At 34.3% G+C, this 20,288-nt stretch overlaps 1 protein-coding gene across 5 annotated transcripts in view; it reads right to left on the bottom strand.

Annotated features, from left to right (window-relative positions):
• LOC149151930 (putative proline transporter 2) overlaps positions 1-19,347 on the bottom strand; it is a 41,903-nt gene extending 22,556 nt beyond the window's left edge. For 4 of the 5 annotated variants that reach the window (XM_089439236.1, XM_089439237.1, XM_089439238.1 and 1 more), the window contains exons 1-3: positions 19,224-19,347; positions 18,956-19,066; positions 18,551-18,775 (exon numbers count right to left, since the gene is read on the bottom strand). In XM_089439236.1, the coding sequence (XP_089295362.1) occupies positions 18,551-18,775; positions 18,956-19,064 (334 nt within the window). In that variant the 5' untranslated portion in view covers positions 19,065-19,066; positions 19,224-19,347. Of the gene's footprint in view, positions 1-18,550; positions 18,776-18,955; positions 19,067-19,223 lie in introns of those variants that run through there. The other variant, XM_089439239.1, reaches the window with a different exon arrangement.
• Between the last annotated feature and the right edge of the window lie 941 nt (positions 19,348-20,288).

Raw genomic sequence — 20,288 nt, 5'->3', positions numbered from 1 at the left:
TTATAAATAATCAAGATACATTCAAAAATAAAAAACTAAAAAAAAAAATTATTCACAATTAAAAAATATTATTAATAAGAAAAAATAATTATTAATCATAATTATAATATTTATTTATCAACTACAAATGGTAAAAAATTGAAGATGCTTGTACAAGAAGAAAAGGTTATACATAATAGATTCCCTAATATTAATATGCATGAAAAAGAAATAGCTATACATCATAAATTCCATGACATTAATATAAGTAAAATAATTGAATACTTGAATGACTTACTTAACGCAGTTGAATCCCAAAAAATGATATCTAATATAATGCACTGCGTAAACCCCCATACTTAAATTCAAAAAGAGTCAAGGGATCTCTACTTGAATGGTTCATGAGGCACAATACTTGCTAAGGTTTTGCAAATGGGGTAGCAAGCTAAGTGGGCTTCATTGCGGGGAAAAACTCCACAGTTAAGCGCGCTTGAGCCAGAGGAGTTCTGGGATGGGTGATCTCCTGGGAAGTCCTGGTTACCGGGTGCAAGCCCCGGAAGTGATGATTGATGCTATGTGATTCATTTCACTAGTTTCAATCCCACTTCTTCACCCCTATGAGCATCACCCGATGCAATGAGTGCTAAGTGAACTATTCAAAAATTATGAGAAATTAGTCAGTTACGACTACCTCTCATGGAAATGGTCATACTTGAATGAATTACTTAACGCAGTTGAATCCCAAAAAATGATATCTAATATAATGCACTGCGTAAACCCCCATACTTAAATTCAAAAAGAGTCAAGGGATCTCTACTTGAATGGTTCATGAGGCACAATACTTGCTAAGGTTTTGCAAATGGGGTGGCAAGCTAAGTGGGCTTGATTGTGGGGAAAAACTCCACAGTTAAGCGCGCTTGAGCCAGAGGAGTTCTGGGATGGGTGACCTCCTGGGAAGTCCTAGTTACCGAGTGCAAGCCCCGGAAGTGATGATTGATGCTATGTGATTCATTTCACTAGTTTCAATCCCACTTCTTTACCCCTGTGAGCATCACCCGATGCAATGAGTGCTAAGTGAACTATTCAAAAATCATGAGAAATTAGTCAGTTACGACTACCTCTCATGGAAATGGTCATACTTGAATGACTTACTTAACGCAGTTGAATCCCAAAAAAATGATATCTAATATAATGCACTGCGTAAACCCCCATACTTAAATTCAAAAAGAGTCAAGGGATCTCTACTTGAATGGTTCATGAGGCACAATACTTGCTAAGGTTTTGCAAATGGGGTAGCAAGCTAAGTGGGCTTGATTGTGGGGAAAAACTCCACAGTTAAGCGCGCTTGAGCCAGAGGAGTTCTGGGATGGGTGACCTCCTGGGAAGTCCTGGTTACCGGGTGCAAGCCCCGGAAGTGATGATTGATGCTATGTGATTCATTTCACTAGTTTCAATCCCACTTCTTCACCCCTGTGAGCATCAATGAGTGCTAAGTGAACTATTCAAAAATCATGAGAAATTAGTCAGTTACGACTACCTCTCATGGAAATGGTCATACTTGAATGACTTACTTAACGCAGCTGAATCCCAAAAAATGATATCTAATATAATGCACTGCGTAAACCCCCATACTTAAATTCAAAAAGAGTCAAGGGATCTCTACTTGAATGGTTCATGAGGCACAATACTTGCTAAGGTTTTGCAAATGGGGTAGCAAGCTAAGTGGGCTTGATTGTGGGGAAAAACTCCACAGTTAAGCGCGCTTGAGCCAGAGGAGTTCTGGGATGGGTGACCTCCTGGGAAGTCCTGGTTACCAGGTGCAAGCCCCGGAAGTGATGATTGATGCTATGTGATTCATTTCACTAGTTTCAATCCCACTTCTTCACCCCTGTGAGCATCACCCGATGCAATGAGTGCTAAGTGAACTATTCAAAAATCACGAGAAATTAGTCAGTTACGACTACCTCTCATGGAAAGGGTGATGAAACTTTTAGATGTTTTTTGTTTTATAAAAATAATATTTAATAATTATTTTTATTTTTATTTTTAATAAATGTTATTTTATGATTTTTTTAGATTTAGTTTGGATGTTCTATACATGGATAGGGTGTTAAGGGAAAGGGAAAGTTACAGTTCACTAGCATAGATCTATCAAATTTCTTCACATGTTTCTTTAAAGTGCAAAATACAATGTGTTATTTTTCATCGTTTAAATTGTATTTTTGAATGCTAAATAGAGTATTATATAGGACCACAAAATGATATATACATAATTTTTTAAAATGATATATAATATATATGTAATTGACATTAAAATATTTTACATAACATGTACATAGAGACAGCAAATTAAAATTATTTTTTATTATTAATATATTTTTAAGTATATGCCAATATTATTTCATATTAATATATTTAGCGGTAACCCACATTGAATATATTTTTATATACCACATTAAAATATTTTATTTTAACAATTTTTTATATATAGATATATATGAAGTTGATATTGACATAAATTAGTTAACATAGATATTCAAATTATTTTTTTAAATCCCTTGAAATATTTTTTAGAAGTATAAGATTTAAATATGTTACTCACAAATATTTTATTTCTAATTACTTTACAACATATTCATTTTTTTATTATTATAGCGGACACTATTTTTCTATTTAAAACATAACTTTTATTTTTATTTTTATTTTAAAGGGGATGGACGGACAGACAAACTTACACATCCCCTCATATTGGGTTGTAGAATGAGCCTCTCAGCTCAATAGGTTTATATTTATCCACTACTTGTCTAAACTTAGCTTTAAGAAATGGGTTGGAAGGTACCCTCATCACTCTCATCGCTTGCATTGTGAATAGTACTAAATGGAATTGGGTTTTAATGAGAAGATAAGTGAATAGAGGCTTCTGCACCAAAGATATCCCTATAGGATCTATTAATTTGGATCACCCCCTTTCCCACATCATTGCCCTCATTATTGATGCAGGAGCATCCGGACTTAGCTAGCAATGTGATTATATGTTCACATGTTGTGGCTAACAAGAGATGAATTTTATTGACCTGAGTGGTCAAAATCAATTCTTAGGAGAGAGGGTTGGATCTCTCGAATTGATCTTTACTTCAATTATTGTAATAATTAAATCATTGTATTATTTTTAGAATAGGAGATAAGTGTTAGGATAGGTGTGTATCAGAGCTTGAGAATAGGGATTTAATAGTTGAGCTGATAAAAATAGAGATTGAGTTGTCAATGTTGTTAGGATAGGATTTGATCCATAAAAGAAAGGGAAAAATGTAATGATAGAGATTGGATGGAATAGGAGAGTGAGTAAGCGAGAGATTGAGAGAGAGAGTTAGGGTTTGAGAGTGAAACAGATGTTAGACAAATGTTGTAATCGAGCGAGCGGGCCAAGACTCTGTAATTTCTATTTTATTGAATAAACTAATTAAGTGTGGCATTGCGTATTATTCGTGGTGTGAAATTCTCTTGAATCTGTGTATCGGCATTCTGGACCCTAATCAGGTATTATTTTTCTGTTTATGCATTTTATTGATAAATCAAAATCGATTTGCATTAAGGGTTATTCTCAGCTTAAGCGTTAAACCTTTGTTACAACGTATTTATTAAAAGCGTGTATTAAGCACGTGGGCAGTATTACCAAGTGGTAAGCAGTATCTCGTGCGCTTCAGAAATGGTAAATGGTATTTCGCAATTTTACACGAGAAACCTGAGCGGGTGACATGTAGCATGAGAAAACCAGAAATCTCACGCGCCCTCAATCTGATAACGATCATGCTAGAATTCACGTGAGATTGCACGATAACTGTTGGATCGAACGGGACAGATCGACGGTGGAAATCAACCAGACTAGTTGGCAAGCGGATACGATGTGATATCCATTAGATCTGAAGAAGCCAGATCAACAGTGGAGATTGAAGCGCTTGGGGAGTAAGAAGTCAAAGTAAGACTGACAGTGATTGGTTCGGCAAACGGGACCCTCGGGAGGGAATACATGTACAAAATATGTTTAACGCGCAGCTGATTGGTTTTTAAGTGAACCATTAGTCCAATTCTAGACTACCACATTAATTTTGGTAACCATCCACATCAATCATGAATTGATTTGGGATAAGTTTCTTCTTGTCATAACTTTTTCCTATCTCTATTTGGTCTCCCTACCTTTGATTTGGAAACCTCTTGGTGTCAAATTTAATTCTTGGACTACATTTGGCTATCTCTTCCCTCATCCTCCCCTTTCTCCTTAATTTTCCTAATGCTCTTCTCATTCATTTTTCCTCTTGGTCTATGCCTCATGTTAAGGTTCAAACTTTCCTTGTGACTCTATCCTTCCCATTCTTTCCAGTTCGAACCCCCCTCCATGGCTCACTCTAACTCTAGACTTCAAAGGAACCATGGCCACCACAACCCCCTTTTGAAGCTTTATTTCTCATTGAATACACTTTTTTTTCCTTTTGAACTCAAACCCCCCTAAAAATTAGAGAAGATATTGAAGTTATTGAGGCTAAAGCTCATGTAGAATGTTACTACATCCTGGATGAGGAAATAGACGAGGAATTCAGATAATGGATCTCAAGTATGAGTGTAACATATTATCGAATTGTTGACATTTAGTGGAAAATGAATACTTTTATGGGAAAGGTTCTCATTGAAAGGAATGTGACATATAATGAGATCCTACTTTTCCTAGATGCATTGCAAGTTTAGATTCAACAAGTACAAGGTCAAGTTTCAACCATTGCTAAGAGGATTCTAGGTCTGGATCATTAGAACATAGAACCAACATGCATGCCTATACTGCAGAAGATGATCCCCTCACTCCTTGGCATGCACAATTATTTATTTATCTTGACAATGACTCTAAACGTTAGTATCATATATATCTCCCAATATAATCTGAGGCATATAGGTGATATTTACTACATAAGTAGTTTGATTTTCAAAGGAATTGTCATTAAAAATTTCTCTCATATTCTTTTGATAAAGAAAATGTTATACCGCTACTAATTTGGGAAACAAGAAGTCAATGATAGCTATTTATACATAGTTTTTAATCATAATCAATATGAATTAATAATTGGCTTAAAAAAATAATACTCCATAGTTATCTTTAATTTGTATACTTGCCTAAAAGCCGGTGTATGGTCAAAAAAGCATTGATCTCTCAAATTTTTGAAACAACTTATAAATTTTATTAAATTTTTTGAAAATTATAATATTAAATAGAATATTTTGAAAACTTAAAAATCAAGTTTTAAATTTTAATGTTCAAAATTTCTTTTTTAAATTGATTGGTGTATAAGAAATGATAAATTTTGTGAGAAATTGAAATTTGATTATATAGCTCCCGATTATGGGTTTCTTTCAGCTCCAGAGCCAGAAGACGAGTGTATGCATTCAAAATCACTTTGGATAGAGAATATGTTGGAACCCTAACTGGCCACATGTTGTCCTTGAGGGAATGAGAATTGCAGGTGGAAATCTTCTGAGCTTGCTATTGGATCACGAGATGGAAATCAATTGAAAATTTCAGTGTGTATTGGTTTGATAGAGAAATTGTGGTTTTCTTGTTTCGTTGTTGAATTTTAATTGTTCAGAAGGTACCCAATTCAGGGTTCTCTTGTACACCGATTTGACCAAATCATACCCAACTGAGAGTTTTCATTTTCTTTGTGGACATTTTGAAAAACTTATCGGCTATGTGGATGTTTCCCACTGCATCTCAGATTTGGAGCGGGGTCCTAGTTTCAAAAACTCGAAACAAGCCATTCGTAGAAATTGAACAATGTTGTGCCTTAACCAAGCTGGGATTGTTGAGGAGCGAGCGTTAAGAAGGATGGATGCTGAGCTCTGGTCTGCTCGATCGGCTGTTGTTTTTATCTTTGAAGTTTTATGTTGACGAGCAACGAGCAACGTGGACAATAGTGTGAACAACGTGGTCAACAGTGAGAGAAACGAGAAGTGAACATTGAGCAATGTGAGAGGAGGGAGATTTTATGCAGTAGAAGTATCGAACAATGAGCAAGGAGCAACGATACACTGAACAACGGGGAGCAGTGCGAAGTAATCTTGGCATTTTATAGACCTACATCTTTCTCGAAACAGGTTAGATGACGAATGCATTCAAACATTACAATGGGACAAGAAATTTCAGAACATGTGGAGACAAATGATTTAGAACAAGTTAAAATTGCCTCATCTGCCAAAGCTGGGAAGTGGGTTTGGGTCAATGCGAAACAATATCAGGGCATTTTAAAATGAAGACTAGCCCATCTAAAATGGAAGTAGACAAGGAAAAAATGGTCTAAAAAGAAAAGTACTTGAGCCCTACGTAAGAAGCACTCAAACAAGTCCCCTCTACAAGCACGTGGCAACAAGAAGTCCAAAGGAAAAGTCATTGATGATTCTACCTTATATAGTCCCACATCCACACCTCTCACCTGGTCATCTAATCTTTATGTGAAAGAATTGTTAAATGCAAAACAAAAGTTGGAGGTTTTAGAAGCTAAAGAGTAGGAAAGAGATCATAAAATTCATATAATAACAGATGAGAATAAGGCTTTGGAAGAAAGCAATAAAGTTTTGAAAGAACAAGTGACATTGCTACAGGAAGCTCTCTTGATAGGGAAGACAAAATGGCAACGCATGAAGGTGGATGTGAAAAACATAAAGAAATCTATAGTGGAAAGTACAGAGGTGGTGAATGTGAAATCATCCCAGGATAAAGGGAAAATGATTGCCTAAATAGACAACCATGAAGAGAAAGCAAGAGAAGAAAGGAAAGGAGATTCCACCAAAGTTTCCAAAACTTGGGCTCAAGTTATTAGCAATTCTGCTAATAAGGAAGGAGAAACAAACATTCAGGTCGACAACATGCAAGATAGAGAAGGAAAGGAAAGACAAAATAGGGAAACAAACATAATTATTAAAGGGGTGAAAGACTATGGGAAAAATGAATGTACTCTTGACCTTGCAAGAGACTTCTTGAAAGACAAGTTGCTATGGCAAGGACAAATATGTCAAGCATGGAGGGTGGGTAAGTTTAATGGTGAGAGAGCCAAGCCCATAAATGTCATCATCCCTAGCTTGCATGATAAATATATCATTCTAAGCAAGAGATGAAGGCAAGAGAGCATGGATTTATAAAGGCAAAGTTGTGACAACGCAATTTGAACCTCCTTCCAAAACAAAGCAGCAAGAGGCAACAAACTCTTCAACGAGAAATCATGAAGCGAGGCCAGTATGGGAAAGCAGGGACAAAGACTCAAATGTGAGTCTTGCATGTCAAAATAAATAGCAATCAAGTCATACCCAGGTTTCCTTAAGGTTAGTTTGTTGGAACTGCAGAGGTTACCCATGGAGATGAGGACTTGGGTTAAGGCCTATTGCAATAGATAGAGACATAATTTGCCTCATAGAAACACATGAGCATGAAGGGTGCAAGACACCTTTGTTTGAAGGATACTGGAAGATGGCAGTGTGGAACAAAGAAGTAGGGCATGGAAAAGGGCACGGGGTTATCATGGTTTTAGTAAGGGAGAAAGAAGTTCATCTCATTCAGTTAGAAAAAGAAGACTCAAATAAACAATTCATTTGGTTTAAAATATCAGAAAATGGAAACCACATCAGAATTGCAACATGTTATTTGGTGCCGCGAGTTTCAAAAATCTACAAAGGTAGAGGGCTTGACCAAAAAGATCCATTTGCATCTTTAAAAGTGGATATTGCAACATATTCACAGTTAGGAGAAGTCCTTATAGTGGGTGATTTCAATGCTAGGACTGCAAGTGAGTTAGCTAACATTATTTTTTGCAAAGATGATTGCGACCCTATTTGGCTTACAAAAGAGAGTAATTATCAGTGGGAAAGAATTTCAGAGGACAAGGGTTGCAATATATTTGGTGAACAATTGCTTACTCTATGTGGGGCCTTTGATTTAGTCATTGTAATGGCTTGACTAGATGGGCAAAGTTCGATAATTTCACTTGCAATACTTACAATGGAGCAAGTGTAGTAGATTATGTAATTTGCTAGCATGGTTTGTGTGAGAAAATGAAGGAATTTTTTATTGGAGTTCAGTTGTGGGACTTAAAATCAGATCACAAGCCAATTTATTTATGTTTCTCTTGGACTCGAAAGAAACAATTAGAGTAAAAAATTCAGCATTTCCAACAAAATGTCCACAGGGCATAATTCTTTTGACTCCAGAAAATTGTAATACCTTCAAAATGACGCTAGAGAGGCTCTTCGAGAAGGAGAAAATAAAAATTCACAACCTTCATAGTCATGAATTAACACATTTAATTCAAGCACACTTGCAAAGTGCAAAAGAGCAAAAATTAAGAAGTCTGAAACAAACTGCTTTTTGGTTAATGCTTGGTTTGACAAGGAACGCAAAAAGACAAGGAGAATGTGGAAAGAGTCAAACAAGGATAACATAAAGCTCAAAGCTTACTAGCAGTTATTAAGCAAGAAAAATGTCGATTTCATGGTTTCAAGAAGGGAAGAACTAATCTTCCTTGGGAAAAATAATCCCAAATTATTTTGGAAGGAGCTCCAATCGAAAAAGATACAAACTGGAAATAGTATTACAATGTCTAAATGGTTTGACTATGCAAGACAACTCTATGAGCAGGATCCCAAGGTTGACCCTCCCCCCTTGGTCAACACTGATACTGAACTCTTCATAGTGCAAGAGGTAGAGATGGGTATCAAGAAGTTGGGTGTTGGAAAAGAAAAAGACTTAGATGAACTCCAAGCAGAATATCTAAAGTGGAGCTCAAAGATCCTTGCACCTCAAATTACAAAATTTTTCAAAAACATCATACAACCGGGGCTCCCCATAGATTGGACAGCTAGTCTGGCAATACCTCTTTTCAGGAGTGGTGACGTCAATAATCCCTCCAATTATAGGACCATCATGATAAACCCTTTGTTTGCAAAGCTATTTGGAAGCATGCTCGAAAATAAAATTAGCAAGTGGGCAGATGAAAGAGAGCATGCTAAAGGGCAAGGAGGTTTTAGACCTAAACATTCCACAGTTGGTCATTGTATAACTTTAAGGCACATCATTGAAAAAGTTTAGGAGAAAAAGGAAGAAGTCTTTTGTTGCTTTGTTGATTTCAGAAAAGAATTTGACTCGGTTCCTAGGGATAAGCTTTGGCACAGAATGGAGGAACTTTAGGTTCCTAACATTTGAGATCAGTTGTGCATAGGTTGTATGAAGAGGTGAAAGTCAAAATTAGAACTTCAACTGGCATTTCTGAAAGTTTTAGAAGCGATATCGGGGTCAGCAAGGTTGCCCACTATGTCCTACCCTTTTTGGTTTATATATCGACAAGCTTGAGTAGTGGTTAAATTCGCAAGGGGGTGATGGTATCTATTTGGGCAAGTTTGTTATAAGGCTTATTTTGTATGCAGATGACCTTATCTTGATTGCTAAATAGACTCTTGGTTTGCAAGAGCACTTACTATTCCTTGAGCATTTTTGTAGAAGTGTGGGGATGCAAGTCAATATCAGCAAAACGAAAGTAGTGGTTTTCTCTAAGAAAAGAAAACATAACCAGCATAAGTTCTACTTTGAAGGCAACATTCTGGAAGAAGTTGCAGATTATAAATACTTGAGAATTGACTTCAACAAAAATCTAAGCTGGGAAGGTTGTAGAAAGAAAAGAACTTTGGGGTGTTGGAAAGCATTTTATGCTTTTCAAAATAGGTGTAGAGAGGCAAATTTATGGGACTGGAAAACCACTCAAACTCTTTTTGGGCTTCTAGTGATTCTCTATGGTTGTGAACTATGGGTTAGCAACACATCCGACATGCAATGGAGACAAATTGAGAAAATTCAGAAGCATTTGATTACAAACAAATTCAAGATTAAAAATGAAGTTCCTTATGCTATCTTGTTAGGTGAAACAGATGTTGCTCCTATTGAAGCTATTGCTATGGTGCGAGTCATAAGGTATTTAAAAAAAATTGAGCAAATGGAAGAGGGTAGATGGCTTAAGGTTGTATTTAATGACAGATTGTGCAACATAAAGAAAACTTGGATGCAACAAAATAACAAATGGTTTAGTAAATGGGGTATTTGCTTGAATGTGTGTCCCATAAACAACAAAGAGATAAAAGCTTTTGTTGTGGAAAAGTTCCACAAGTGTACTTGGGATAAGGAGCTAGGAAGAAAGAAAAAGTATTATATTGAAGTGTTTAATCCCACTCATAGTCATAAAACAAAAGCATACATAGAGACCAATATCTCTTGGAGAGCCAAAATTCTTATTGCTCAGTTAAGAACTAATTCTCATCAACTCCGTTGTGAAATAGGGCACTAGAAAAGGCCAAAAAAAGTGTGGGAGGAAAGAGTATGCATTTTTTGTTCTTCTAGAAAAGTGGAAACAGAAAAACATTTCATTTTAGAATGTGAAGTCTTCAAAGACAACAGGGAAAGTTATGCATATATGTTCGTAGCTAGCTCTTGGGATAATCTATTTAGCGAGGGGTTTGTCGAGAAGCTCAGAGCATTTATTGTGAAGCTTCACAGAAAAAAGACCAAACACATCAAACACTCATAAACATTAAAATACTTTCTTTCTTTCCAATATAATTATAAAAAACAAAATATATATATTACCAAATACATTTCACAATTAATTAAAACTTACATCATTAATCAATGAGTCTCCATCAAATCAATTCATTTTGTTAATAAAATTAATAAAAAATTTAACTCAAAAAATTATTTATTTATTTATTAATTCTTTTACCACAAGTCACCGGAAACAATTTATTCATTTTCATTGTGAATATAACTGTTAAAAGTATGCTTCTCCAAATAAATCTCTGAAACATCAACTTTATAGCGTGGTTCCCATCTGTCTTCTGAACCTGGCTCCCGAGCCTAATCACAAACCTGCCACCTCAGCAACTAAAAGCATTGAGCCATAAAGGGCCACAATGTGGAATTGTCTCCACCTATGAGGCCTGGAATTTGGCAATACTAGATATATTTTATGACAAATGTTTTGTTGGGCCGAAGTCCAACAATTTTATTATGGATTTTAATTTTATTTTATTCGTATATTTTATTATTTTACGATAAGTTAATAATATGCGATTTGTAATAAAATATTAATGTTTTATTTCATGAATTACAAGTTTATTAAATTTAAATTTAAATTAAATTATGATTATATATAATTATACTTTTAATATATTAAAATTGAATTTATGTTAAAATTATAAACATTATAAAATTAATTTTATTTTATCTGTATATTTTATTATTGTATGGCAAGTTAATAATATGCGATTTGTTAAAAAACATTAATTTTTTATTTCATAAATTACAAGTTTATTTAATTTAAATTTAAATTAAATTATGATTAGATATGATTATATTTTTAATACATTAAAATTGAATTTATGTTAAAATTATAAATATTTAAATTTTATTTATCAAATTAATTTTATTTTATTTGTATATTTTATTATTTTATGATAAGTTAATAATATGCTATTTGTAAAAAAAAAAATCATGAATCACAAGTTTTTTAATTTAAATTTAAATTAAATTATGATTAGATATAATTATATTTTTAATATATTAAAATTGAATTTATGTTAAAATTATAAACATTTAAATTTATTTATCAAATTAATTTTATTTTATTTGTATATTTTATTATTTTATGGCAAGTTAATAATATGTGATTTGTAAAAAAATATTAATTTTTTTATTTCATGAATCACAACTTTATTTAATTTAAATTTAAATTAAATCATGATTAGACGTAATTATATTTTTAATATATTAAAATTGAATTTATGTTAAAATTATAAACATTTAAATTTATTTATCAAATTACTTTTGTGTGTATATATTATATGTTCAGTGATTTGAGTGCTAGTTGATTGCTAAGTCTACCAAGGCATACATACTCTACTCCCTCTAGTGGCTCAGCTCAGTGATTTGACTGCTAATTGGTTGCTAAGTCTACAAAGGTATACATACTCTACTCCCTCTGGTGGTGATTGCTAATTCATTGCTAAGTCTACAAAGGTATACATACTCTACTCCCTGTAATTGACTTTGACTGCTAATTGACTGCTAAGTCTACAAAGGCATACATACTCTAGTCTACAAAGGCATACATACTCTACTCCCTAGGGTGGTGATTTGACTGCTAATTGGCTGCTAAGTCTACTAAGGCATACATACTCTACATACTCTACTCCCTTTGGTGATTTGAGGGCTAATTGACTGCTAAGTCTACGAAGGCATACATACTCTACTCCCTCTGGTTTTGAACTTGTGACCTTTTAGGAGGAAACATATGCTCTTAACCATTAGGCCCACTCACACTGTATAATCTTAAATATAAAGTATAGAAAGTATCGAAAATTAAATGAATAATCTTACATATAAATTTATTTATTTTTAAAATTTTAAACATAGATTTAAATTTCTAAAAAGGTTTTAAAAAGGTATTTTCTTTAATTTTTATATTTCTTTGTAATTTAAATTAAAATAAAATGGTTTTAAAAAAATAACTTTATATTGAATGTAAAAAAGAATTTAACTTTATAATTTAAATTTATGAATTTGTTCATTTAATGTAATTATAGTGAGGCTAATGAATAATCTCATAAGGTAAAGATGGAATAAAATGTACACAAGCATATTCCAATAAACTTTCAAGGAACTATGATGTTTGGGCTAATGTTTAATCGAAAATTATCTATGCACCTATCTCTATTTTGCTACAAAGTTATCTCTAATCCATTAATTACTTTGTTACTTCCCTTGGTCATATTTAAATGTATTTCATTATTAAATTTATGAATTTGTTCAACATTCAATAATTGCTATAAATTACTTTTTACATAAGAAGTTGGTACTAAATAGCAAAGCTGCATATTATACTTTATTATGCTATACTTTATTAAAGGTGTTTTTTATTGTGATATTTTATGAAGTAACAGTGTAGAGATTTGTAGACCAACACTATAGAGATCTAAAGGTGTTTTTTATTGTGAGGTTCTATGAAGTAAAACTGTAGAGATTTGTGGACCAACACTATAGAGATCTAAAGGTGTTTTTTATTGTGAGGTTCTATGAAGTAACACTATAGAGATGATTTGTGGACCAACACTATAGAGATCTAAAGGTGTTTTTTATTGTGAGGTTCTATGAAGTAACACTATAGAGATTTGTAGACCAACACTGTAGAGATCTTCCACATAAAGCTTTTAAAAATCAACCCTTCGTTTAACGCAATGGCCCTCAATTTAATGCCTTGCCCTCCGTTTAACCCCATTAGCATTCCGTTACACCCTGCAAATACAAATACTAGTTTTTATGTTTTTTCATGGTTAGGTGACATAAGGTTTTTAACCCCATATTAGGTAGATAACATCCTAAAATTTCATCACAAAAGTGAGAGGTCTAGGTTTTAGGTTTTAGTGTAACCCACACGTAATGCAAGTACTGTCGAGATCTTCAACAACTCGAGTGGGAAAACACTAAACACCCAAAAATTCCACCAGTTTCACTCTCTGCATTCACACTTTATAATTGATATCTCAATCCATTTAATCGCATGGTCCTATAGCAACAGCCCATGGAACCGGGTGGGTGAATATTCCGTTCTGATTGCGTAACCCAAAAGAAAGTAATGCTGACCCTAATGCTTATGAATTTAACATTCTCCTCTGATGAAGTCTGGGGGAAGGGTAAGAAATCGGATCCCATTGCTCCTATGATTCGAAATGAATTTATCAAGAGGGATTTCATCGACATTCTCCCATCCACTATCAGTCCTACCTGGGACAATGGAAGATGTGAGGAGGCGTACATTGCAAAACGGCTCGACAGATTTCTCATTCACGCCTCTCTGATTGATATCCTTGGAATGCCTTTTTCGATGGTAGATAACTCTCTCATATCGGATCATCGGCCGATTCTCATGGGCTGGACGTCCTTGGGTTTCAATAAAGGAATTCCGTTTAAATTTAACAGACAGTGCCTTGATGATCCTGAATTTAACGACATAGTTGTTAAAGCATGGCGCGATTATGAATTCAGTGGAGCAGTTTCTCATCAGGAAAGCTTTTTGAACAAGATGATTAATATCCGGAAGGTAGTTAAAAAATGGCAGAAGCTGAAGAGAATAGCAGACAGAAGAGAACTTCTGGACATCCAAGAACAATTACAGAAATTGACGGACACTTCAGATTATAATTCCCTATCTTTTGATATGAGACAACTTGTCAAGAATCTTCATAAAAAGAAGATGCAATATCTAAAAAAGGAAGAAATTTATTGGCGCCTGAAAAGCAGAGCTGTTTGGATGAAAGAAGGCGACAAAAATTCTAAGTTTTTCCAGAGGTATGCTAACGCCAGAAGACTAAAAAATTCCATATGGAAAATTAAAGATGAGAATGGGGTTGCGCTCTTTTCTCAACAAGATATTGCAGAGCATGCAGTATCACACTTCAGAAAGCAATATCAGAGGATGGATCAAAGAAGCTTTCAGGATATATTGTGGGGGATCGAAGCATACTCGGTGATGTTTAATGAAGAAGAAAATGTCCAGCTTTTCCAGCCCATATCTGAGGAGGAATTATTGGCGACTATGAAATCATTCAGCAGGGACAAGAGCCCCGGACCAGACGGCTGGTCTATCGAATTTTTTATACACTTCTATGATCATATCAAGGTTGATCTTTTAAGGATGTTAGAGGAAATCAGAATGGAGGGGATGATCAGCAGGCAATTGAGCTCTACATATTTGACCCTCATCCCAAAAAATCAGGAAGCCCTGACCTTTTCGGACTATCGGCCTATTTCTTTATGCAACACCACCTTTAAGATAATGTCAAAGATCATTGCTCAAAGGCTGAAAGGTAAATTATCAGATACAATATCAAAGGAACAGTTTGGTTTTCTCAAGGGTCGGAGCATCCATGATGCAGCAGCTGTGACTCAGGAGGCATTATTTTCTATTCACACCAAGAAAAGTGAAGCGGTCTTACTTAAAGTTGACCTGAGGAAAGCATATGATTGTATTGATTGGGCCTATATCAGGTGTTTATTGGCTAAAATTGGGCTGAACAGCAACATGATCAAGTGGATCATGGCGTGTATCGATCCTGTGGATTACGCTATAATCATAAATGGCTTCCCGACTCCCTTCTTCAGTGCTGAGAGGGGGCTTCGCCAAGGATGTGCTCTGTCCCCATTATTATTTATTTTGGCCATCGACTCCCTCAGTTTACACATCCATAAGGTTGTTGAAGAGAAAGCATGGCGTCCTCTCAAAATTTGCAGGGACATATCTCTGTCTCATAATTTATTCGTCGATGACATATTATTATTTGCAATGTTTTGTAGGGCTACTTGGTTACATCTTCATATGATTTTGAATAAATTTCAAAGGGCCACGGGACTTCAGGTAAATCTGGACAAATCATCTATTATCCATTCTGATCTAAAGCTGGATGATGTAGCTTGGCTATCTGAACTTTTTGGTGTTAAAGCTTCCCATATCAGCAATGGCATTAATTATCTGGGCTTCCGAATCAAAGCGACTGGCTATTCCAGAGCCGATTGGTCCTGGCTGGTGGACAGATTCTATAGGAGAATCTCGGGATGGGAATTTCGTTGTCTTTCATTGGCTGGGAGAATTGTTTTAGTTCAATCTATTCTAAATCAACTGTTCGTTTATTGGGCTCACCTTTTCCACCTACCAGCGAGCATTATCAACAGCATGAACAGTCTGTCGGCAAATTTCATATGGGGGGGCCGCGCAGAAAAGCATAAATATCATCTTATAAAGCTCTCTGGCATCTCTATTCCTAAGTCATTGGGTGGTTGGGGTTTATTAAATCTGAGAATCTTCGGCAGAGCCCTCCTATGCAAATCATTATGGAGAGCTATTCAAGGGGATGGTCTATGGAGCCAGCTGATTAAATCTAAATATCTTGCCAATAAGGATTTGCATGTATGGTATCGTAAAGGCAAAATAGGCGTATCATATGGTTCTCCCATTTGGCGTAGCTTTCGAAAAGTTGAGGCTATCGTTCTGGAGCAGCTGATATGGCGTTTTCAAAAGGGCAACAAAATCATTATTGGCAAAGATCTCTTTAGGTGCGGATCAGAGGTCATTGATATCCCTATCTCTCTTCTTAATCATTTCCATAGAGGCGGTATTTTTTTCTGGGATAAATTGATCGCTGCCTGGGAGGGTCCTGTGCCGCGTTGGAAAGATTCTTCGGTTCTGAACATTCCAAAAAATTATGAGCAGCAGTGGTACAGCATAGTCCGTAGTCTACATAAAGGGGGTCTCACCTGCACAAGAGAATCAGACTTTTTATCCTGGGACATCTCTGGTGATTCGGAAAATATATCAGTCAAAGGATTATATCAACTGCTGATTGGGCAGCACTTCTCCTGGTCCCCGATTTTCCCTCTCATATTCTGGAAGGATGGTTGTCCTATGAAGATGGTCCTTTTCGCTTGGCTCGCTTTCCATAATCGGAATTTGACCTGGGAAAACTTATTGAAGAGAGGATGGTTTGGTCCTAATGTTTGTTCTTTATGCAGGGAAGAGGCGGAATCGAACCTTCACATTTTTCTTAAATGCAAGCATTCACTTCAAATTTGGCAAGATTTAGAAAGAGCCTATGGTTTCAAACTTGATAGGCAGGTTTCGATTCAGGAGTGGTTCGTTGATTGCAGCAAGAAACAGATTTTATGGCGTAGAATAGGCATCATATCCTTATGGTTTATTTGGAAATGGCGTAACTCTTGCATCTTTAACCATTCCAATTATTCCCCAGCTAAAGTTTTTGATTTAATCTCTGCTTATGTAGACTCGCTCCCACAGAAGAAAGTGAAGAATTCAAACACATCCTCAGCCAGGCTTTCTATAGCTCATCTTCATCAGCCATCAGCTTTTTTCGATGGGGCAGCTCAACAGGGCCAATGTGGATGTGGCTTCCACATAAAGATATCTGCTAACTCTCACTTCTCTGCTTTCTGGCATGGGGGTCAGGGAACCAATAATCTGGCTGAAGCCATGGCTCTCTCAGGTCTTCTAAAATTTTGCATATTCCTAGACATTCAGCAGGTGGCTTTTTATGGTGATTCAAAGCTATGGGTTGATTCAGTAAATCAGAAAAACTTCATTCTGGCTCAACATCTGTCTGGATGGAGAGATAGGATACACTTCTACTGGACCTGCCTGGAGAATTGCTCTATTCAGCACATCAATAGGGACGAAAACATTACAGCAGACGGTCTTTCAAAAAAGGGTCTTTCTTCTATTTCTGAATATTGGCATCTCGAAATTGTATCTGATGACTCCCATTATCAGATATCTGATTTTGCCCTTCCAGACCTTTAATGCATTACACATAAGACAGTCTCATATTTTTTGAGTTTTTGATATCAGACATTATCAGTTTTGATATCAGCGACATTATATAGCTCTACAGATTATAGGCTTTTATTTCCTCATATATATGGGATCATAGCTCTATATCATCAGTTCTTATATCTCTCATATAATACATAAAGCTTTTTTTCTATGAAAAAAAAGGCCTTCTAGAGATGTGGCAAGGGGTTTCTTGAAATGTAACAGATTTATTTAAGATATTGGAACCAGGTACAGAATTTGATGGGCAAATCTAGAAGTAATTTACTCATTAAATATAATTAAGAAACTTTTTCATGTTAGATAAAAATAAATTTTGTTAAAATGGTTAGAAATGGATTTTAAAATTGCTGATATCATAAAAGTTTGATAGGTGTTTCAGTTTTGAATTTCCTTTCATGATTGGAAATTTGACAGAGTGCTTGAGCTTTGGAATTGGTATACTGATTAGAATGGTGGGTGTTTTTTTAGCAGTTTTGGGAATTGTTTACCAAACTATAATTTTAGTGTAATTCCCAAACTATAATTTTAGTGTAGAATTTTCAAGAAATTTTACTGTGGAAATGTTTTAAATCATTTTTTATGGATTTAGTATTATTCAGGATTTCTGAAGTACCCAAAATCCTAAAGCTTCACCTTTGTAATCTAAAATTTCAAAATATCTTGCTGGTTTTCTTAAAAATATGTCAGAATTTTTATTATTTTCCAAGTGAAATTGTGATCTGTTTAGACTAAGCCATTATTTGTTAAAAAGAAATTGAGATTTAAACCATTAACATTTTATTTTTGGATTTGAATTGATACTTTCTTTTTTTTAAGAATTACACTTTTCTTTTTTGCAAAAGTTCCTTAACAATGCATCCATCTGTCTTGAATTCAAGGCCTTAACAATACACCCATTCATCATAAATTCAAACCCCTAATTCAAAACATGTAAATTACAATTTTAAACAATTCCTGATAAATACCCTCACCGAAAAAGGTAAAATTTAAATGTTCTTCCAACAATATCAAGATAGTGAAATTGATGCTTCCTTCCTCGAAATATAATAATATTATTGCTACATTCTCACAGGTACAAGAGGTTGTGACAGAGTACATACCGTAAATATAACCAGCGAGGTCTCGGTATCGAATATGACACAGTCCGTCAATTTGGTGAAGGCGCGCAAGAAGATAATTTGCATAGAAAGAAATGAGGGCTGCTGCTATAAATCCCAGGATTCCTGCTACCCATCCCAAAGGAACCATGAAAATTCCAGAATATCCTAATACATACGCACTGTTCATTGATGTTATCAGGATGAAGGCTACCTGGTACCATGGATCTGCAACAATCTCAACATTAATTTTTCATTTGCAGTGTCTATCAGTGTTTTTTTTTTCAATTAAAGGAATTGTAGAGGTAAATATCAAATTTCTTCATTTAACCATTAAACCACATCCTGAATACTAGTAGTTACCATTTATATAATCAATTTCTAACAAACTAATTGTTTTCAACTTACCCTGACTTATGCTGTGAGCTGTGTTCATGGAGTCATCTGTGTTCTCCTCCTCTATATATTCTGTGGAATCCTCTTGCAGTAGTAGTGGCTCGGTAGCTAGATTTTCCATGGCTGAAACCAAAAACCAGCAATTTGTAAACCCAGGATAAAGATAATTGTTTAATAGTATTAATAATGGATGAAATATTCACTCGAAAACTTTAAATATTTCGAATTACTACACCCAATTCATTCCAACCAAAAAACCTCAAAACAATAAACCAATCACCTCAGTATTTCTCCTCCTCCTCCAGTGTCTGCTCTTACCATCAAGGAAATGCAAATTCCTTTTCTAGTGTCTGCTCTTACAATCAAGGAAATGCAAATGGAAGCTTGTACCACAGCGGTGCTTCTATCATTACCTCAATTATGTACCTACCTTGAATTAACTTTTCGAAAAATGGTGACACGCAACGTACCAAACATAAAAACGAATCGTGGAAGATTGCGCTACGCGTTTTTTATTACATCATTTTGACAAATCAATCATCCACTTAATTTTAATATAAAGTCGTAAGGTATAAAGTCGTAAGGGAAAAAACTCCTAGTAGTTTTTTTCTTTTCTTTCCCTTTCTTAAATAAATTATTAATTAATTTTCAATATGGTAATATTTTTCTTATATTTAAAAACTCTTTGACTATTAATTTAAACTTAATTTATTTTATAATTAAGTTATAAAATTAATATAAAATTAATCTATTTTATAATTAATTAATTTAAAACTAATATATTAATTTTTACCCTTAAATAGACTATTAATTAATTTTAAATATTGTAATAGTTTTCTAACACTTGAATTCTTTGATATTTATATTTCTAAAATTTTTTTGACTATGAATATAAAATTAATTTATCTTAATATATATTTATAAATATATGTTCCTTTAACTTATATTTTAATTAAAATATTATTAACTATTACTCTATTTTTAACTTTTATAACTCACTAATATTTATATAAGAACTTTGATATCTAACAATTTTAAATTAATTTATTTATAAATATATGTCCCTTTAACTTATATTAAAATTTAATTAACTATTTGTGGATCCTCTATTTTTAATATTTATATATAATAACCTTGATATCTAACCATTTGAAATTAATTTATTTTATGATTTACTTATTATAATATATTAATTTACTTATTCTAATATTTATAAAATGGTCCACTTACATTTATTTTAATAAGAATATTAAATTAACTTATTTAAATAAATAAGGTTTATACCCCTTATCAAAGTCAAACTAGTCGTTTCCCAGTCAAATCTAGCTGTTGTCATTTTAGCTGT

Source organism: Pinus tabuliformis, chromosome 9, assembly GCF_031772625.1.
Source record: "Pinus tabuliformis cultivar Carrire ecotype Pingquan chromosome 9, CPIR1, whole genome shotgun sequence".
NCBI lineage: Eukaryota > Viridiplantae > Streptophyta > Pinopsida > Pinales > Pinaceae > Pinus > Pinus tabuliformis.
This window is presented reverse-complemented; position numbering and strand designations above follow the sequence as displayed.